Here is a 23,501-nt window from a genome sequence, read left to right as displayed (position 1 = left end):
TCGGGTGGATGGCTCTCCTCTCATGTGTCATGGCTCTGGCTGCCTGCTGTGTACTCTATGGGCGTGCCGCACACTAAGGCTGAGCTGCAGCAGGAGGTAACGTCACCTGAAGTCAGGTAGGTCAGTGTATCATGTCAGTTTGGGTCAGTGTATGTCAGGTAGGTCAGTGTGGATCAAGTAAGACAGTGTGTCAGTGTCAGTGTAGTCAGTTATGTCAGTGTGGGTCAGATAGGTAAGTGTGGGTCAGGTAGGTCAGTGTATGTCAGGTAGGTGAGTGTAATGGTTAGTGTGGGTCAGGTAGGTAACACACACTGCCCCCTCACAGGCTAGGCTCGGACTTCGGGCTGAAGCCCCTGTTTTTTTTGCCACCTAGCAACACCCCTGACTAGCATCCTTTGTTGCTACAAGGCAGGTAGCACTATTGGCCACAGCTGCTGCGCTGGGCCATAAATAATAATGTGTAATCAGCAGTTTCCACCAATTACACGCTATAGGAGTTTACATGTTTTGAATCATTCATGTGGTGAGCACACATGTGCAAAATGACCAGTCTTCAGTCGCTCCTGAAATCATGAATGAGTGAAAGCTGGTCATTCTGTGCATGTGTAACCACCACTGAATGACTCATTCAGGGCCAGAATGCATTCAATGTTGCTTGGATTAGGGCCGATTTAGTCGCCCAGCATATTTAATTGCTAGGATGTAGGTTGTTCAAAATGTCTAGCCTCCTAGGAACAAATACTGTACACATTGTATGCTTATACACGTGTAAAAGAAACATTTTATTGCATACAGCATATGGACAACAATTACACAGCATCTTGGCACCATGACTGTTACACTTGAAAGCTTTTTTCTATAGAACTTTTTTGGATCAGGTAGGCGCATGACCAGCCATCAATTAAAAAATACAATGATCACACAGCAAGCACACAATCCTATGCTATTGTAATAAATGTTGTGGGCTGGAGTCACTTACCAGTCCCCTAAGCACGTGTGAAAGATAAAAAAAAGAAGTTCTCCCTACTCTACCTTTTCCTCTCTGAGTCCCAGGTTAAGGTAAAAGATACAGCAATAAAATCTTCTAGGTGTGAAGCTAGCCCATAAGAATACTGATATGCAATTGAAGACATTGCAGACCACCATTGGTAAGGGTTTATAAAGGGATTTCTGTGGTTCAATTACAGCCTGGACATTACTGTTACAATCTATTTAAAAACCTCACTGCTAGAGCTATCCTGTGAGCTTTTTTATATTGATAGACAGCACTTATAAATTTTAATTAATCATAATTTATAATAAGAGCCATACCAACAGGAGGTGTGATTTCCATGTAAAAATCAGAACTTTTACAAAGGCTCATGCTCCCTTCTGGGAAAGAATAAAACAAGCTGTTTTAGCCCAACCCTCTCTCCTTTACCCTTATAGATAATTCACTGAAAAAAAAATGAAACAGAATAGGTGTAGCACCGTCTAGTGTGTGCTACTAGTATTAGTACAATAGGCAAAATATATTCTGGCAAGGAATAACCTGAGTCACTAAATTCGGTCAGGGTTATTAGAGGCCAGGGCTGAATGACTCATCTTAGCAGCTCTCTGTTGTCTCCCCTTGGCCTGGAAGGTTGGAGAACCTTCAATTACTAGAGGGTGGGGGTTAGGAGGGGCTGCCATTAATATTAGTGGGGCCTGGCCAATCCCCAGAAGTGGACTGGCAGGGGGCTGGGATACTTCATAAATAGACATGGGCCATGCCAGCAGGGCGATCGGGTGGAAGCTAGAGATACAGTGTTGGGAAAGCTGTCGGCAGCCCTGAGGGGTACTCCCTAGTCGGATGGGGGATGTCCTGCCTTGAGTCGGGGCTCGAGTGTTGGAAGGATCCAAAAAAACACAAGGAAGGAAGCTTTCCTAGAAGCACTGGAGCAAAGAGAGGACAGAGTGTGTAGAGCAACACTGGTGGGAACTAACAAAGTGGGGGAGACTGCCACATGTAGCCAGTCTCCCTTGAAGACAGTGGTAGGCTAAAGCCTTATACCTTTTCCCTGAGAGATCTCCAGACAGTCAGCCAGGTGGGCTGGTGAATAGTGAGTCGGGTGAACTGGTGTAAAGAGTCAGCAAGGAGGGCCATTGAAAGATGCAGCTGCAGCCAGGTGAGTTAGCATTGCCTGAAGAAGTGGTGCTGGGATCAGTGGCCACAGAGGCAGCAGAAGAAATGGGAAATAAATTTAAAATAGTGAACAAAATTCCTGGATGGCTTAACTCCAATGTAAAAATGCATATAACAGAAAAGGAGAAGGTCTTCAAAAATACAAGGCTGAGGGATCATCATCAGCATTCAGACTTTATAAGGAATGCAACAAGAAATGTAAGGGTGCAATTAGGGCGGCTAAGATAGAACACTAAAGACAAATAGTGGAGGAGAGCAAAAAAAATACCAAGTATATAAACAGTAAAAAAGGGAGGACAGACCATATTGGCCCCATAAAGAATGAGGAAGGAAATCTGGTTACAAAGGATGGGGAGATGGCGAAGGTATTGAATTTATTCTTCTCCTCAGTCTTCACGAGGGAATCGTGGGGCTTCAGTAACCAAAACTGCAGTGTTTATCTTCATGGCACATTACAGGAAGCACCCTCATGGCTAACAGAGGACAGAATTAGAAATAGACTTGGAAAACTTCACATTAATGAGTCACTGGGATCAGATGGCTTGCACCCGAGGCTCCTGGGGGAACTCAGTCAAGTAATTGCCAGACCATTGTTCCTAATTTTTACTAGCACTGTACTGACTGGAATGGTACCAGCTGATTGGAGAAAAGCCAATGTAGCTCCAATATTTAAAAAAGGACCAAAATACATTCCTGGGATTTACAGACCAGTTAGCCTAACATCAATAGTATGCAAGCTCTTGGAGGGGATGATAAGGGACTATATACAAGATTTTAGTAATGAAAATGGTATCATTAGCAGTAATTAGCATGGATTCATGAAAAATCGTTCTTGCCAAACCAATCTTTTAACATTCTATGAGGAGGTGAGTTGCCATCTAGATAAAGGAAGGCCCGTAGATGCGGTGTATCTGGATTTTGCAAAAGCATTTGACACAGTTCCCCATAAACGTTTACTGTACAAAGTAAGGTCCATTGGCATGGACCATAGGGTGAGTACATGAATTGAAAACTGGCTACAAGGGCGAGTTCAGAGGGTTGTGATAAATGGGAAGTACCGGAATGGTCAGGGGTGGAAAGTGGGGTCCCCCAGGGTTCTGTGCTGGGACCAATCCTATTTAATTTGTTCATAAACGACCTGGATGATGGGGTTAACAGTTCAATCTCTGTATTTGCGGACGATACTAAGCTAAGCAGGGCAATAACTTCTCCGCAAGATGTGGAAACCTTGCAAGAAGATCTCAACAAATTAATGGGCTGGGTAACTACATGGCAAATGAGGTTTAATGTGGAAAAATTTAAAATAATGCATTTGGGTGGCAAAAATATGAATGCAATCTACTCACTGGGGGGGAGAACCACTGGGGGAATCAAGGATGGAAAAGGACCTGGGGGTCCTAGTAGATGATAGGCTCAGCAATGGCATGCAAGCTGCTGCTAACAAAGCAAACAGAATATTGGCATGCATTAAAAAGGGAAATAACTGAAGAGATAAAGCGTTAATTCTAACACACTACAAGACTCTGGTCCGGCCTCACCTGGAGTATGCTGTCCAGTTCTGGTCACCAGTCCTCAGGAGGAATGTACTGGAAATGGAGCGAGTACAGAGAAAGGCAACAAAGCTAATAAAGGTACTGGAGGATATTATTTATGAAGAAAGGTTACGAGCACTGAACTTCTTCTCTCTGGAGAGGGGATATGATTTAAATTTACAAATACCATACTGGTGACCCCACAATAGGGATAAAACTTTTCCGTGGAAGGGAATTTAATAAAAGACATGGCAATTTATTAAGATTAGAAAAAAAGAGGTTTAACCTTAGACTGTGTAGAGGGTTCTTTACTGTAAGAGCGGCAAGGATGTGGAATTCCCTTCCACAGGCAGTGGTTTCAGCGATAGTTTCAAAAAACTATTAGATAAGCACCTGAACGACCACAACATACAGGGATATACAATGTAATACTGACATATAAAAACGCACATTGGTTTGACTGATGCCGTTTTTATCAATGAACTTCTATGTGTATTGTTGAACCGGCAATGCATTAATAGCTGCGAGTAGTTTTAAATGACTTTTTTTCCTTTGAAATGTCATTTTGCTGTCAGACTGTTCTAAACACGGGAAACATGCGCCCCTTTACAGGCATACTATAGACACCCACCAGGTACGAAATTTAAAGGGATATTACACTTTTATTGTTTCACTTTAAGCATTATTAAAATCACTTCTCCCAAAAAACGGCCGTTTTTAAAACTTTTTTTTGCATTGATCCATGTCCTCTGGGGCAGGACCCGGGTCCCCAAACACTTTTTATGACAATAACTTCCATATAAGCCTTTAAAATTAGCACTTTTGATTATTCATGTTCATGTCCCATAGACTTTAACGGTGTTCGCGTGTTCGAACAAACTTTTTTCCTGTTCGCATGTTCTGGTGCAAACCGAACAGGGGGGTGTTCGGCTCATCCCTAGTGGCCAGCGGTGCTATTTATGCCCTTCACATTAGTGGTCAATAGCTGTCTTATTCCTCCCACTAAACGTCCCTTTGATTACATATCTGGTAACAGATCTCCCTATGCGTAAAGTTACCTGTGTACATTTCCCATCAAATACCATTTTTACTTTAAAGTAGAAAATGTACAAAATGGCCTAATTGAAACTTAGGAACTTTAAAATCATTGTAGGAGATGCAATTTGCTTCTCTTTGATAAATTGCATTACCAAGCAGCTGTCAAGCTCAAAACCAATCTTAGTTTAAATGTGGAATGTATAGATTATGGCAACACTTCAGTAATCTCTAATTGTATAACCTATAGTCTTCCCCAGAAGCTATGTTCTATTCCTGTAATTAGTAGTCACTGTTCTTTAAGCAGATCTATTAGTGCAGCGTCTACCTCCAGTATTAGTGAGTCCTTGAATGCCTGTGTATGCACTTCCAATCAACTTCCAGTTAGAGGGAGATTTTACAGTACAATACTGCATAAGGTTCAAGGAGACATAATTCTTTGAAGAGCGCAAAAAAGCAAAAATATTTCTGCCATACAGACATGTACATAACTGTAATGACAGGAGACTTGCTTACCATGCTTTCTGTTTTTTTTTATTGCACGCACAGCAGTATCAATTCAGCAGGTTCAATCTGGCTGCAACAATCAAATCAGAAAAACTTTTGAGATTTTTAAAGAATATGTACATCCAGCATTTAATATTCCTGATATGTTCCTGCTTTACCATATACTTGTGTTAAAAAGTACCCTGTTCTCTTTGTATTGCTTCCTTTATGTGAAATACCTGGTGCTCCTGCCAGTTCCTCAGCTTTAATATTAAAAACTGACCATGCTAAGCAGAAGAGCACCATGTGGTCAGTTCTCTAATTCTCACAACAGGGCACACTCCACTGTGCCTTTCCTGCCAAATGCAGACTGAACTGTCAACCACAGGTCATGGACACTGTAACCGGATTCATGACACAGATTTGATATACGCTCAGCCACTCCTCCAGTTTGTGAGTGCATTACATTTATCTCATTCTGTTTAATAAGTTCCTAGGTGGTCTTTTTATTAATGTTTTCACACAACTTTTACTGAAGGTTCACACATTTGTCATTCAAGATTCAATTAAAAAAGTGTGAATATTGTATGCAAGTTCTGGAAATATCTTGAGTGAAAACTGATAAATACACCCTCCTAATTTGCTATGCCTCTGCACACTCTTCTTGTTTTCTGGCCACCACACTAACCACATATGGAACACATAAATGGTTTCTCATTTGTATGTTTGTTGGGCATTGTACAATCTTTTAGCCTTCCAAGTAAATAATTTGGCTAATGCATAGGCATTTTGTAGCATAAATCTCAGACCTTATTACAGCATTTCTTAAAATGAAAATGGCAAAAGAGGCTCAGCTTTGCTGCCGAGTAGCAAGCAATATGGCCTCTGTCTCTTCTGTGAGCATTTTAGCAAATACAAGAAACTCTTATAATAGGCACTGCAGGTGTGCAGACCTGAGCAGATATCTCACCAATAGAATCTCTGAAGAATTAAAAAATCCTTGATGAGGGTCTGGTATGGATGTAAAAAAAAAAAAGAATGGCATTGATACCCCAATTCACATACCAGACCTCTCAGGTCTGCTATGAATTGTATTAACAAAGGGACAGGGTCATCCAGGTGATGTCATGGAATAAATATGGCCACAGACATATTTATAAACTTGTATTGTATATACAGTGCTTATTGGAAAGTTTGGAGAAGATTTTTTTTTCTTAGAAGACTTTGTAACATTTGTTGTCTCATAACTATTTTTATATGAAGGCAGTGGCGGCTGGTGGGGTTTTTTCTGGGGGGGCACACAACCCCCCCCCCCCGGCCACCCCCCATGGTACTAACACAGCCCCCCACCACCACCCACTGTCCTTACCCTGGATGCGGGCGTTGAGAGCGTGGCAGGCTCAGGGAAAGCTGCTCCAGTTTCCTCTCCTGGAGCAGCTTCTGTGGTGTCTCCTCTCTCCTCCTCCCAGTGCTAGCCGTCTAATAGGATCAACCGACATTTTGGCTAGTCGGGAAACAGGTTTCATACCTGCTTCCCAATCAGCCGGGAGGGGGATCAGTGTTGCAAGAGCAAATTTTCATTCACTGTTGCAACACTCCTGGGTGGGCTCCAGATGCAATGCTCTGCATCCCGAGTCCACCCTATTTTGAAGCCTATTAGAGCCTATGGCTCTAATCAGATTCTTCAAAAATAAAACCCTGGCCGCTCTAATTCATATGCCCGGTGACCCGAAAGGGGCCGGACACATAAAAAGGGGGCGTCCACGGTGGCGTGGATAGATTCGTGCATAGCATGAATCTATCCACTGCATATAGGGGGTGGCAAGGATAGGGGGTGGTGCCCTGGCGCCCCTAATGGACGGGTCGCACCTGTGAAGGAATTTACTATCTGCAGAGTGGATGGGACAAAGCTTAAAAATCAGCACAAGGGACATAACTTACAGTCAGTAGCATATGTCCCTATGCTGATTTTTCTTCTTTTAAGAGAAGTCTTCCTTAGTCTCTCACACACACACACACACACACACACACACACACACACACACACAATAAATGCACCTAAAGCAGGAGCTTCCTGTATAATATAATAAAGTGGTCACTGCTGCTCTCTCTCCTTGTCCAGGGTGAGTGGTCTTGTCTCTGCCCCTCCAGTAGTTTTCTGCAGTGAAGTGAATTTATATTCTCTGTGGTTATTGAGAATATTTATGTAAAAAAATGTATTTGTGTCTGAAGTTCAACTTTAAGTGCTACGCTTTGGGATTGTTTTAATTGTATTATTGTGTATTGTTATTGTGTAATAGTATTTGTTTTATTGTTGTGCAGTATCTTTTTTGTGCATTACTGTTACTGTGTATTATTATTCTGTACTATTATTGTGTATTATCACTAAGTATGATTAGTATTGTATATTATTATTGTGTATTATCAGTATTGTGTAATATTATTATTCTGTATTATAATTATTGTGCTATATTATAATTATTGTATATTATAATGATTGTGTATTTTTATTATTATCATATGTTATTATAGTGTATTATGATTATTATAATTACTATTATTAGTAGTAGTAGTAGTAGTAGCAGTAGTATGCAGTGAAGTGGATTTATTTTCCCAGTGACTATTATTAAATTAATGTAAAAAAATAATTTTTGCCTGCTGTTCTGCTTTAAAGCTCCATTTTGGGATCGTTTTTATTGTAATATTGTGTATTATTATGTTTTATTATTGTGTATTACTATTTTTGTGTATTATTATTACTACTGTGTATTATTATTGTATATTTGTATAGTGTATAATAATTACTGTGTATTAATATTGTGTATTTTAATTATTATATTATAGTGTATTGTTACTGTTGTGTATTATTAGTATGTTGCATTTTTATTGTAGTGCATGTATTATTATAGTACATGATGATTGTGTATGATATTCTGACAATTGCTCCATCCTGTGTGTCTGGAGATGGAGGAGCTCTCGGCACCTGCAGTGCGTACTTTCCCCAGTAGGGGTCTTGTGTCTCGTAGTATTCCTCTCCCCCCGGTCGGACTGTAGCGGAGCGGAGAGGAGAGGATCTGCTCTCAGGACTTTGCTGTATTGGTGATCAGGTGGGACATGGAACTCCGGGGACTACGCACACCCGCCCCACTCTCCCCATTATCTGCCTAACACTTCCCCCTCACATTTGGAGAGAGCGATGAGAGGAGGACCCGGCGAGCTGTGTGCTCCATACATTGTCTGATGTTGGATGTGTGGGGTCCCCCGGGTGTCCTGGACCGGAGAAGTGTCCGGTATGTGATCCGGAGGTGAGTTCAGGGATCGCTGCTGGGCTTGCTGAGCCGACCATGATCCCGGACAGTTGTGTGCTGCTGGACTTAGAAGGAGAGAACTTCCCTCTGTCTGCCTCCTGCTTCAACCACAGTGCCAACCACTCAGTAGAGGACTTCTTCTACCCCGGGGTCACCTATGCCATCGTCCCCATCTATGGACTCATCATCCTCATCGGGCTCATCGGCAATGTCACCCTCATCAAGATCTTCTGTACTGTCAAGTCCATGAGGAATGTCCCCAACCTGTTCATCTCCAGCCTGGCCCTGGGGGACCTGCTTCTTCTGGTCACCTGTGCCCCTGTGGATGCCAGCAGGTACCTAGCCGACGAGTGGCTCTTTGGTAGGGTGGGATGCAAGCTGATCCCCTTCATACAGCTGACATCAGTGGGGGTCTCAGTGTTCACCCTCACCGCACTGTCCGCCGACAGGTAGGTACATGGGCACCATGGGGGCACTTCACAATATGGGCACACATATCTATCTATCTATCTATCTATCTATCTATCTATCTATCTATCTATCTATCTATCTATCTATCTATCTATCTATGCCCATGCAGCAGCTGAGCAAATGTTCATTTCACTGTCACTCTTACATATAGAAGTTGGTCAATAGTATTTTTTTTTTCTTTTTCTTTCTTTCTTTCTTTCTTTCTTTCTTTCTTTCTTTCTTTCTTTCTTTCTTTCTTTCTTTCTTTCTTTCTTTCTTTCATCTAAACTCTGAATTGTGCATACTATAGTGTAGTAGTGTAATTTAATGTAGTTCATTATAATTTATAAGCCCTTAATAATCAAATTGTGGCTAATAATTCTCACTATATGAAATGTAAACAAATAGTGAACACAGATAAGTAAATTAATTACTAAATTACTTTATTTCCAGCTAATGACATAGTATTTATTTATGTGTTTATTTATATATTACCAGTAAACATTTTGCACCTAGAGTACAGAATAAAGTGTTGTAAAGTTCTTCCTCCTGGTAATAAATCAGATGTTGCCTAGTGCATACTGATATGGATATTATAGCATTGGGATTAGGATACATGGTAATTATTGCTGGCCTTTGTGCTATTTAGTATTGAATATTAATGGTGATTTATGGAGAAGACGTAATCTAGTCATTTCTAGTGAGCGCTTTGATTGCTGCATATGTTAAAGTGTTTTATAATTGCCCCGTATTAACGTGTCACTTTTTATAATGCTGAAGATCTGCTTGGATTGGGTTTATTACACAGTTACTTCTAAATGACTCTGAATGGGTTTTGATATTTACAGAACTACATATTCCATAGTCATGTACAGTTTGTAATATATCACAGCAGTTACTGTAGTTATAGTGAATTAGAGAGTAATGAGGATGTCTAAGGAGTCGAAAATGTTTTTAGACAGACTTTTGGAATGTGTTTTACAGAATGCTTAATTGTTTTTTTGCATGGTGACCAGTTATTTGTATTATTTAGCAGAACTAGTAGCTGAGCATATTAGAAGTATTTCCATACATCTTTTGCCTTTAAGTTTTGTGAGTAAATTATTATGTGTATGCAGCTTTACACAGGTTCATCCTTATTATCAATCAATCTATCTATCTATCTATCTATCTATCTATCTATCTATCTATCTATCTATCTATCTATCTATCTATCTATCTATCTATCTGCGATGTCTTTCTGTGTTATAGAGTGCAAGCAAGTTGCTTGTGAGCCATATGTAGCTTGCAGCTCCTTTTGATATTGCTTACAGTGATTTCTTAGCAGGTGCTCAGTACCCATCTGTTTGCTTACTGCATTATATACTTAATAATTTGGCTAAAATACATACCATTAGAATTAGGAAATAACAGAGTCTGACTTATTTGATAAGGCACAAAAGATGCAAAGGGCATTCAGCCATAGTTACCAATTAGAATAAATCCTTTATTGACCTGACTTCAGGTCAGGACAATGACCTGAATAATTAATAATTATTGTGATTGAAGAATTTCTATCTATACTGTATGTATAATAAATCAGTGAGATCAGTAGTGATTAAAATGTATTTGCCATCACTGGAACCATCATATTTTGCTTAATCTTCATACCCCTTTGAAATGTATTTATGAATGGCAGTGATGTCATCTATACTGATCTATTTACATACATAACTGTATAATCCTCCCGGTAGGAGTCCTTCATGTAAAATACAGTTGTGCTGCAGATTTCTGCACAGTGGGATCTAATTATTCAGGCTAATGCTCTTTATGGTTCCAAGATTGGTATAGAAGGATTTCTTCTAGCAGGGTACCAGTCAAGATTTGGTGTTGAGAAATGTAAGAAGTCACTTTCTTTGTTCTCCAATAAAAGCGCTGGTCACAGAGGAAGGTGAAGAGATCACCTACAGCCAATTCTATCCATCCTCAGTATTTTCATATGATTATGTAGAAAGAGATGGGCTTTATTCCAGTTCAGTAAGATGATATACGGGCTGTATAACATTAGAGAGAACCTGAGGGATTAAAAAAGAGAAATGTGTAGCTCAGGTGCTCATTTTTATGTTTGACAGCCAACATAAAACACCCAGTTGCACCTTATATATACAATAATAGCATGTGCAGTAGACTGCAACAGGGATAAAGTATGCTAAACATGGTAGATCTTTGTTTTCCCATGAGAATCCTACTAGTGAAGAGAAGACAAATTCCGCTAATGCTAATTCAAGACATTGTCACTGTAAGCTTTATACATCTGCTGATACTTCAGATATTGTAGTGTAAAATGCTTCAAGTTTCTTGTGTGACTGCATTCTACCCAACAAGGGAGACATTCCCCAGTACATTATATAGAGTAGCCTTTCTCAATGCTTATACCCCAGAGGAACCATTGAAATAATTTTCAAGTCTCAGCAAAAATGCCCCTTACATTAGTGGCTAGTGGGAAAAATGCCCCTTATATTAACTAAAAAGAACATTGGTGTCATGCTGATGGCTCTGCCAAGTGGCATTGGTCTCGGCACTATGCAGGCACCATCCAACGGGAGGTCAACCAGCCACAGCTTAAGGAACCCCTAGCAAACTCTGGAGAAACCCTAGTTCATACTGTCTAACACCTGTTAGCAAAAGTATGTAGGCATAGGACACACCCTCTGCCACATCCCCTTAAAGGGGAATTGTACAAAAAAATTTTGCAAATGCAGCAATTTTGAAATTGGATGAAAGATTTAGCACTGGGAATCATAAAGCAATTATTCTGGACAGCTGCACTTCCAAAAATCCTATTTATTGAAGCTTCATGTGACACATGGTTCACAGAGCAGGGGACAAAGGGGACACAACACAACATTTGCGCAATACTCGTCTGCCTCTTTGTCCCCTGCTCCATCTGTTAACCACCTGTCACATGAAGCTTCAATAAAGAGTATTTTTGGAAGTGCAGCCACCCGGAATCATTGCTTTATGATACACAGCGTGCAAGTTGGACTAGCACCTAACTAGTGTGTGTGGGGATTAACTGGAGACTCTCTCACCTTGAGTGGATTTCTTTGTTTCATTTAGCATTGGGAAACACTTTTTGAAGGATAAAACGTGCATTTTATATACAACTGTATAGATCAGACCAAAATGAGGGACAAATGAGGAGGAAAGAGGAACAGAGGGACATTTTTCCAAATAAGGGACGGTCCCAGTTGGGAGCTATGCTAGTTGAGAATGGCTGATATAGAGCAAATATGTTTGTAAAGACAATTTTTGCTCCTCAGTGCCTTCGGCGTCAGATGCAGAGGGTCGCTTCCCATAAATTTTCAGATCAGGGAACTGTCGAGACAGGTGATCTCACGTACCTAAGCACACGTCCCTCCTACATGGGGACTGAATATCCCATGATCACTTGCACCAGGCCATACTGTTCAAGGCATGCCCAAACCTTTTTAGTCCTAGATGGAAGCGCACGCATCAGGGTGGCTTCAGGGAGACAATGCATGGCAGCAGGGCCACCCTATAAAAGGATATACCAGGGGCATAGACTTTGTTTGAACATTGTGCTGTAGACAAAGGCTGCAGAGACAAAGATGACAGCATCAATAGCAGGGCATGAGGTATGATGCTGCAGATTTATTAACAAGGATTTCATTGCATTTTAAACATGTAACAAAATTTGCTAAGAAATGCTGCCAACCTAACCGGTCATAAATTTAAATGGGATAAGGAAATTCTTCAATTGCTTTTTTAGGAAGCCATTCAATTTGCATCAAACTGACTAGAAGTCTGCCCCACTATGGCAAAATGTATGGAAAAATAAACCAAACCACTACAGATCTACATATTGGCTTAATTTTTATAAGAAGAGTATGTAGAGCAAGTTTCTGCAAAGCATTTGAAAAGCTTTTAGCTGATTAGTTAAAGCCTTCCAGCAGCCTTTTTAAATAAAAAAAATTAAATCCCATTACATTTTTTTCAACATCCTCATACTGGAACTGAAATTTGCTTTAAAGGTTTCAACAATTGATTGCTATATGCATTGTTCTATAACATACAGATACAGTTCAAGGTCTTATGAACACATGGTTGGAAAGTGGTTGAAGGCAGCGGCACTAGCTATTCAGTGTAATGCCGCGTACACACGACCGGACTTTACGGCATACTTTGCCCAGCGGACTTTTCGACGGACTTTACGACGGACTTTCCGAATGAATGGACTTGCCTACCCACGATCCACCAAAGTCCGATGGATTCGTACGTGATGAGGTACGACCGGACTAAAACAAGGAAGTTCATAGCCAGTAGTCAATAGCTGCCCAACGTCGGTTTTTGTCCGTCGGACTAGCATACAGACGAGCGGACTTTTCGACCAGACTCGAGTCCGTCGGATAGATTTGAAACATGTCCATCACACTAAAGTCCGTTGGAACCCACACATGATCGAATTGTCCGACTAAATCCGGTACGCCGGACCAAGTATGCCGTAAAGTCCGATTGTGTGTACGCGGCATTAGTCATACTCCAAAAACATTTCAACTTTTTTTGCTCAATAAGGAAAATCCCTTTCAAAGTTCCTAGCAATACCATACGTGTACATAAATAATGCAAAAACTGTTTCATGAGCGGCAAAAACTGTTTCATGAGCCTGTGTGATCATCTATGCTGCAATTTAAAGTTGGCCTCTGGTATAAGGAGATATTGTCTAAATACAAGATACACATATATTCTTATTTAAATCTTGGTGTATTTCTTCCATAGCTGTGACGTAATCCAGTGTGAAATTTCGCTGTTATGCAGAAATCCTGTAATAAAGACCAGTCACCACTGCTCTCTCTCCTTGTGCAGGGTGACTGGTCTTGTATCCTCCCCCTCTTGAAGTTCTCGGCAGGTAGCTTATGTGAGTGTAGCCTGCTGGGCTCAAACCACAGCTCTGTGATGTAGGAGCACTGAAAGTTATGGGGAAGCATTATAATGCAATGGGTGGTTAACGGTCCTAGAGGCTGCTCACCAGCAACTGTGGGGTCTTGCTGGATCCCAAGAGGAGTTTACTAAAGTTTCAAAAGGCTGAGAGTGTCACATCAGCTTGTATAGCTAAAGATTGTAAAGATTTTTTGTACTTTGCAACAGCCAATGCATTTTGAGGGCTCAGCACTTCCTCTTCACCATTGCTAAAAACCAGATAGTGTAGGTGCCTGGATTTGAAGAAGAAGCTATTTCCAATCCAGGCGCCTACATTATCTGTTTTTTAGCAATGGTGAAGGGGGAGTGCTGAGCCCCCAAAACGCATTGGCTGTTGCAAAATAACATTTTTTAAAGGACTGTACAAGCTGGTGTGGCACCCCCATCATTTTAAAACATTGGTACAGCTCTGTATACAGAAAAATAGATGTTATTTTAATTGTTGGGAGCGGAAGATTAAGCCCCGTACACACTGTGAGAAAATATTGTGTATCTGAGGAAGTTTTATTTCTCTTTGTTTCTCATTATGATTGCACAGATATTGTATGGTCTATGGGACTATGAATGTTTTTTGGGTTTTTTTTTTTTGCACTGTTTTTTGCACTTTCTGTTATCATTGATCTTCTGTGGCATTTTATATACATTGTTTATAGGAATCACATATAAACTATTTTGTGTGCGTATATATATATATATATATATATTTTTTTTTTTATTTTTTTTTTGTATACTTATTGTATTTGTCACTTTAGAGTGTTTAGTTGAAAGCACTTCACTATTATTTTATTAATTTTGAATCTACATTGATATATTGGTACTGTATTGTAGATATTGCTTGTAACAGATCTGCTTAAGCTGATTTAGTAAACTGAAGAGACAGGAAAATGAGACCATATGGAGTTATAGCCAAAGGAAAAAAGTTTTAATGTAATGGAGGAAATATACAAGAATATTGGTTGTCATGGGTAGTAACATGGCATTTATGTATGTTGAAGGTTTTAATGAATGACTCGATATTAAATGACCTCTACCAGAGTGCTGCAACATGTGGACTACAAAGTATAGAAATGTTGCTTAGAGATCAATCATCTTCATACCTAATGCAAGTTCAATGATATATTGACAATTATCTGAAAGCAATGACATGAGGTCATGTGGCACCATTCAGTTATGTGTCATGGAGTAAAGACTCAGTTCACGTTAGGAATAAATTATTATTGTACACAAAGCATTGGTTGGTTGTTTTTCTTTTTGTAATAGGATTGGGGTTTTTCTTGCCAAAAAAAGACTGGTGCTTGTAGAATGTGCTCTTTTTGGGGTGATTTGATTCTAATGATTGGTCTTAAAATAAGGGTAGATTTTTTTTTTTTTACAAACGGATATACATAGATCCTTGTTACAATTAAGGCTATAAATATGCTATAATTACAAATAGAGAAATAGAAAAGGGGATAAGGTGACATGGAGATGGAGAAGGGCTCTTAACTAGGCCAAACATGGATTCATTCCGTCTCCAGACCTTTCACACCTGGGTTCTTTATACAGTCTTGAGACACCTTCTCAGGTGGGTATCAGTGAATTGCATCCTTGATCCATCGTTAAAGAAGTCTTGAATGTTTATTCCTATCCTAGGATCAGAGTTGAATTTTTGAACACATGATTACACAGGATGGCCATATTGATTCTGCCCCCAGCAGGCATGCTACAAAAGTGAACAGGTGTCAGTGATAAATACCTCCAGGCAGTGGCAACTGCTGCTCAAAATTTTTTTGGGGGGGCGCAAACAAACTGAAAAATTCTGAAAAAAACCCATCAATTGCAGCCTTATGCCCTGTACACATGGTCGGACTTTGTTCGGACATTCCGACAACAAAATCCTAGGATTTTTTCCGACGGATGTTGGCTCAAACTTGTCTTGCATACACACAGTCACACAAAGTTGTCGGAAAATCCGATAGTTCTAAACGCGGTGACGTAAAACACGTACGTCGGGACTATAAACGGGGCAGTGGCCAATAGCTTTCATCTCTTTATTTATTCTGAGCATGCGTGGCACTTTATCCGTCGGATTTGTGTACACACGATCGGAAATTCCGACAACGGATTTTGTCGGAAAATTTTATATCCTGCTCTCAAACTTTGTGTGTCGGAAAATTCGATGGAAAATGTACGATGGAGTCCACACACGGTCGGAATTTCCGACAACACGCTCCGATCGGACATTTTCCATCGGAAAATCCGACCGTGTGTATGGGGCATTACTGTGCCTATCAAACGCAGCCACTGTGCCATCAAAAGCAGCCACTGTGCCCATCAATTGCCGCCACTGTGCCCATCAATTGCAGCCACTGTGCCCATTAAATGCAGCCACTGTGCACATCAAAAGCTATCACTGTGCCATCAAACGCTGCCACTGTGCCATCAAAGGCAGCCACTGTGCCTATCAAATGCAGCCACTGTGCTCATCAAATGCTGCCACTGTGCTCATCAATTGCCGCCACTGTGCCCATCAATTGCAGCCACTGTGCCCATTAAATGCAGCCACTGTGCACATCAAAAACTGGCACTGTGCCATCAAACGCTGCCACTGTGCCATCAAACGCTGCCACTGTGCCCATCAAATGCAGCCACTGTGCTCATCAAATGCTGCCACTGTGCTCATCAAATGCTGCCACTGTGCCCATCAAATGCTGCCAATGTGCCATCAAATGCCCATCGAATGCCACCACTGTGCCATCAAACGTAGCCACTGTGCCCATCAAATGCTGCCACTGTGCCATCAAATGCCACCACTGTGCCATTAAATGCTGCCACTGTGCCCATTGAATGCTACCACTGTGCCATCAAATGCTGCTACTGTGCTCATCGAATGACTCCACTGTGCCAACAAATGCTGCCACTCTACCATCGAATGCCGCTACTTTGCCACTGTGACCCACCCGCTCGCCATCTGCCCAGCACTTACCCTGTCTCGGTGGGGCAGCGGGTGACAGCGGCGAGCGGTGTCCTCCATGCATCTCTTCCTGTCCTCTCCTCCTGATATACGTCCAATCACAGCACCTGTCGTTTCAGCCAATCAGGTGATGGGTAACAGACCCGAACACCTGATTGGTGGAGAGGCGGTTCAGTGTTATCAAAGCGAATATTCATTTGCCAAGGGACGAGTATGGGGGGTCGTACAAGTTAGCCCAGTACTACTCTCCGAGAGTAGAGATCGGACAAACCTGACCTACTCCACCATAAAACAACACCAAACCGAATCTACACCACAAGTGGCGGAGACCGAGGAGACAATTACCCCTCTATATCCCTCAATCTCCCCCCCCCCCTTTTTGTTCCCTTCCCCCCTCAAGTCCCTTAGGTCACCCCTCCCCCCCCCCTTTTTCCTTGTTTTTCTTTTTCTTATTTTTTCCCCCCTCTCTTTTTTCATTTATTTCTCCTTGTCCACCTACAACCCTTCTTAACCCCCTGTACGGTATGGGTCTCCTAACAGAGCTCCCGACCAATACCCCTATTTTACACGTGGATTGAATTGTCATACTAACCCATAAGCCTTCACCCAGCGAGTGGGAATTCTCCCCCAAGAATTATAACAGCAACCTGGAAGGGGGGGAGGGAGAGAGAGAAGGGAAAAAAGAAGAAGAAATATCTTATGCCACCATAACCAACATCAACCTCTCGACAGTCACTTTAGTGTGATAATGGATTAGTCTAAACCCCCCCGCCGCGCATATACCGTGAAGCATTAACAAGGGTTTTCCTGTTATAGTCAATTCATTGTTACACTTGTCTCAATCGTAAGAATTTATGTCTATTCCCCAATTCTTGTACAACTGTATGATGATACTGTTATATTGTCATATTGTTTTATCTTTCTTTCAATAAAAATCTATTTTGGAAAAAAAAAAAATATTCATTCGCTTTTCTAACACACCTGGGTGGACTGTGAGCCTATTTTGAAGCCTATTAGAGCCTATGGCTCTAATCTGGTGCTTCAAAAACACCCCCTGCCTCTGTCAAACAAGCGCCCATCACCCGAAAAGGGGCCGGGCGCCTGAATAGGGGGTGGCAACAGCGTCCATTGGTTATAGAGGGGGTGGCTGGAGAGAGGGGGCGGCGCCCGTGCACCATTATGGATGCACCACCACTGCCTCCAGGGGTCCTACTGTTCAGTGAGCTGATTATATCAGGCATTGTCCTTTTATTGGCAATTGGTTTACAATTGTTATCTACCTCAATACAAATCTATTTGCAATTTGCTCTTCCAGAAGGCATATTTAAGTTAGCTTAATGCTTTCTTAATAATTCTTAACAGTGCTGAAAGGTTCCATTATGCTCCTCACTAACCTTACATCACTCTATATAATGTCAAGTTCTACAATAAGGGCACAGATTTAAATGTTATATTATAGTAGTCATTGCCACAATTCTAAAATTATGTTAAAGGAGGCTTTGCTACTGAGATTGTCAATCTTAGGCAATTAAATGCAGTATAATCTCAGAAGATCATGTTACAATGTATAATGTATCATGCTATCATGTACAATGTATAAACCTCTAGTCTCCTGAATGAATGTAAAAATACTTCTTGCATTTAGGCATTAGTCATGAACAAATAAAACACTGAAACCTTCAGGATATTAAACTAAAATAAAATGGATTTAACATGCACAAAAAAAAGGAGCATTCTGTTTGTCCGCTCCATCTACCAGATAATGCATCTGTGTTTTGACATTAGTACTTACAGTCAATAATGCATGTTTGGAGGCATAAGTTCCAACAGTATGCTGCTAATTAACTTCGCATTACCGATTGCAACCTTAACAGTGAAAGGTTACAGCAAGGTGGTGTGGGGGTATAATTACGTGACTGTGGTTTCTGAGCTCTCAGTGAGTGTAAGACTTCAGTGCAGTGGGGTAATAGTCTACAATGTTGTTGAGAAATATTTGTACTTGGAATGTTTTCTGTAGGCATCCTACGTGTGGTGGAAAGTCATAATTAGGTCTCTAGGTGAACTGAGGAAGAGGAGGTAACATGCTCTTCACTGAGATGAAAGGGAATAACATTTAAAGGAATTACCAAGATGAAGAGAGCAGAAAAGAGTAGAACAAAGAGTGAAAATCTAGATGGATGGGTTTATGGTGGATGTTATGTTGTCCATAATCACTGTTGCCACTAAGCACAAGACAGAATAAAGAATATATTTAGAAATGTGCTTCTTCACTGTAAAAAATATTGTGCTGGGTCTACTCCAAAAAAATTGAGGCAACTATTTGCATCAGCTTTTTAAGTACTGTCAGCTAAACTTATTTTTCTCTGACTCATTAGACTTTTCATGTTTTCAACTTTGTTGTTTTAAGTAAAGCCAGCTCAATTTTTCCAGTTTATAGACCATAGGTTTAAGTAAAGCCAGCAACATTTTTCCTAGTTTATAGACCATAGGTTTAAGTAAAGCCAACTCAATTTTTCCAGTTTATAGACCATAGGTCCAAAAGTTTAAGTTAGGAACACATACATTAACTTATTTATTTCTAGTACTTATACTGCAATGTCAATTTACATATACATTCAGATCAGTCCCTGCCCTGAACAAGCTTTCAATCTAGGATCCTGAACTCACATGCATACATACACATACTAGGGCCATTTTCCCTACAAGCATATCTTTAGAGTGTGGGAGGAAACCTACGCAGGCACAGCGTAGAACATGCAAACTCCAGGCAGGTAGTGTCGTGGTCGGGATGCGTACCAGTGACCCTTTTGCTGCTAGGCGAAAGTGCTAACCACTATACCACTGTGCTGCCCTAGTACTTAGGTACTTAGTTACTTAATTTTAAGTGATATTAACTTGTAACTTACTCAATTTTTTAAGTTGGTAAAACTTATTTTCCAAATGTATTTGATATATGTTTGAAAGTTTTTATATGAAAATAATACAAAAATATGGTTTTAAAAAAAGGAATAGTCTGATGAAACAGCCTTTCAAAACAAATTAACCTTTATTATTTACAAAGTGTTACAAATGTAATATTATTAAAGCAGCATCAAATGTAAATGTAAACAATTAAAAGAAAAAAGAAAAAAATGCCTCTTTCTCAGCTAACAAATTAAACTGAAACACACACATGTATATAGAGTATATCTGTAAAGAACGTAGAATACAGAATGTATTACCTTTTTTTAAGCTTTTTAGGAAAGTAATTTGCACTTTAACCACTTCAGCCCCGTAAGGATTTTCCCCCTTAATGACCAGGCCATTTTTTGTGATACGGCACTGTGTCGCTTTAATTGACAATTGCGCGGTCGTACAATGCTGTAACCAAACAACATTTACATCCTTTTTTCCCACAAATAGAGCTTTCTTTTGGTGGTATTTGATCACCTCTGTGGTTTTTATTTTTTGCGCTATAAACAAAAAAAAATTTTGATTTTGAAAAAAAACTTTTTTTTTTTTTTACTTTCTGCTATAATACATATCCCAAAAAATATATATATATATTAAATAATGTATTCATCGGTTTAGGCCGATATATATTCTTCTACATATTGTTGGTAAAAGAAATTCACAAAAGGCGTATATTGATTGGTTTGTACAAAAGTTATTGTGTCTACAAACTATAGGATAGATTTAGGGACTTTTATTTATTTTTTCATTGTTTTTACTGGTAATGGCAGCGATTTGAGATTTTTAGTGGGACTGCAACATTTTGACGGACAAATCTGACCCCAAATTACACTTTTTGGGGACCAGTGACATTATTACATTGATCAGTGCTATAAAAAATGCACTGATAAATGTATAAATTACACTGGCAGGGAAGGGGTTAACACTAGGGGGCAATCAAGGGGTTAAATGTGTTCTCTGGGTGTGTTCTAATTGTAGGGGGGATGGGCTACCAGGGACATTATAGAGATAGCTGTTTCCGATCACTGGGAACAGAAGATCTCTGACATGTCATCTGGCAAAATGGGGAATTGCCTTGTTTACGTATGCAGTTCCCCGTTCTGCCTCTGTACACTGCAATCATGGGTCGCCAGCAGACATCGAGTATGCCGGAACTGCAGGCGCGCCCGTGCCCCTGCTATCTCCTGTGCAAAGACCGATGTACACCTAGGGCGGTTTGTGCAGGAGAGCTGAACTGCCGCAGTATAATGACAGTGTCTGGTCAGCAAGCGGTTAAAGTGTGAACATTTGAAGATAGATTCTCCACATCTAGCTCTAAAAAGATCTTCTGAAAAACTTCAAAGGTATATTTTAGGTTTTCTCAGTAGCTCAGGCTGAAAGCATAAATGAGTCCCATAGTCATTCTTTCTGATACAAAATGAGAGTGCTATATGAAAAAATACACTATACCAATATGCTTGTTTTTCCTGCCAATGCAGCATAAAAATGGTATATTTGTTTATGAAATGTAGTAACATAGTGCAAAGTGGGCGGGGCTTCAAGTTACATAATCTAACGTTCAAGGTCCAATATCTCAAAAACCAAACAAACAGAAAAATTGTTTTTGTGGTACAAATCAGCACAAATGCAGCACAAACAAATTGTATAATTTTTTCTAAAATGTAATAACATATGGTGCAAAGTGGGAGAGGTTTCATTAACTATAATGCACAATATCTCTGAGCGGGGCTTGATATTACATAACCTGAATTTGAATTCCAATATCTCAAAAACCGAACCGGCTGAAACATTCATTTTTGTGGCACAAAATAGTTTTTAAGCTTAACAGCTGGCGGTCCCTCACCCTGCATCTTGGTTGCGTTCTGCGGTTATGCAGTAAGCGCAAACTTTGCATGCACACAAGCGAGTTGTCCCAATAGGTGTATACAACGGACGTATGTCGATTTATTATAAATATATTAGTCTGCCAATAAAATAAACATTTTGGATGGTATGTTAAGCAACATTTAAAGCATGCAAACAATAATTTGTTCAGTGTTCACTCGTATCTTTCATTGGATGGCATTTGTGTTGCATTTATATTTGTATTTGTACATTTATTTATTTATTTATTTATTTATTATTATTTATTATTTGTAATGTATTTGTATTATTTGCATTGTATTTGCATTGGATGGCTTTGTAGTGACTTGGAAAAATTCTTTTTACGGGTGGCGCTCTGTCCTAATGGGCCTCAAACGTATTGGAAATGCCTTATGCAGGCTTTCATTGTTCCAAAAGATGTCAAACTCTTTAAAATATACAGCATCAAAACTCATGCGGTTGCACTTTGGCAAATATATGTGTCCCACAATTTCAGCCAAATGAAAAGATAATTGTTTTAAGTAAATGTAACTCAATTAGAATATGGTGTGTTTTAAGACCTAATGAAAATTAAGTAAGGTACTTAAAATATCAAAGTAAATTAATTAACATTTATTTTTATGTTGAAAATGATAAAAAAAAAATGTGTTAAAATTACAAGCCAACAGAATCATTTTTATCAGTGTGTGTGTATTCAAGGGTATAAATACAATACAACCATAGTAAAGCTGCCCATACATTATACAATTTTCTTATTCAATTTCCTTTAACTATATAGTGCAAGGGCCTGCCTGACTGGATACAAATTAAAAGTCTTTAGGTTTGACCTCTTTTTAAATGGTCTTGGTAAATCTAAAGGAAAATTGTACAAGAAGATTGTATAATGTATGGCCAGCCTAAGCCTAGTGACTGTGATGTGGCCCATCAGCACAGGGACCTAGTGCTGCCTGACTGCCTAATTTTGTGTTTAGGCAGCAGCGGCCCCACTCGGCAAAGAAATTTAGATAAAATACACCATTTAGGCACCTCTCTCAGATCACTATGAAAGCAATTAGTTTGCTGGTGTGTTTATTGTTTCAGAATAGTACATGCAGCACTAAACTTATTCAACCCCTACACCCCACCCGGCCAACTGTATTTTGTCCTCCTACTTCAATTGGTTGGCTAGCCATGGTATCACACAAACAAAATCAGACATCATAGCCATTAGGGCTGAGAGGTTAAGAAAGACAGCTTGACCATTCTGTGTTGTATTCAGCAAGCATTCACCCCTGGAGGGCTTTAAAGTTAAGTACTGCTCCATACAGCTCTAAGCCCTGTCCAGCTGCAGCTTATTTCAGCCTACCATAGACTTTAGCAGGCGGCAAGCGGTGGGGCTGGATGTTGCACCTGTGCCTCCTGGGTACCCATAAATATCACAATTTCACGCACAGCAGCTATGCACCCCATGGGCAAGGGGCCTAACAGATAAGAAAGGTAGGGTATCCCTCCTCTGAATCATTCAGCTAAGTGTAATTTGAGCTTTAGCTATTTAGGTCTATAACACAAGCTGTTCATAGCCTAGCAAAAAATGTGGTTAGAGGGCTTAAAGCGCTGGCTAAAAGCAACAAAGATTCATATGTTCCAAATAAGAACTATATTTCTGTTATAATTATTTAGATCCAGACTGAAGAACATTGAGAAACCAATAATAACATAGAAGGAGAGAAATCGGGACTTTTAAAGCGCACACATATACAAAATTTAGAAAAATAGAAAATATTTATTGAATTAAAAAT

General features: G+C 40.0%; 1 protein-coding gene across 1 annotated transcript in view; it reads left to right on the top strand.

Moving 5' to 3' along the window:
• The first annotated feature begins 8,238 nt into the window (after positions 1–8,238).
• Positions 8,239–23,501, top strand: part of GRPR (gastrin releasing peptide receptor) — a 292,051-nt gene continuing 276,788 nt past the window's right edge. Inside the window, exon 1 of the mRNA XM_073616923.1 lies at positions 8,239–8,974. Within this exon, the coding sequence (XP_073473024.1) occupies positions 8,562–8,974 (413 nt within the window). The 5' untranslated portion in view covers positions 8,239–8,561. The remainder of the gene's footprint in view (positions 8,975–23,501) is intronic.

Source organism: Aquarana catesbeiana, linkage group LG02, assembly GCF_042186555.1.
Source record: "Aquarana catesbeiana isolate 2022-GZ linkage group LG02, ASM4218655v1, whole genome shotgun sequence".
In the NCBI taxonomy this organism is placed as follows: domain Eukaryota; kingdom Metazoa; phylum Chordata; class Amphibia; order Anura; family Ranidae; genus Aquarana; species Aquarana catesbeiana.
Note: the sequence above shows the minus strand (reverse complement) of the source record. Positions and strands in the feature narration are given on the sequence as shown.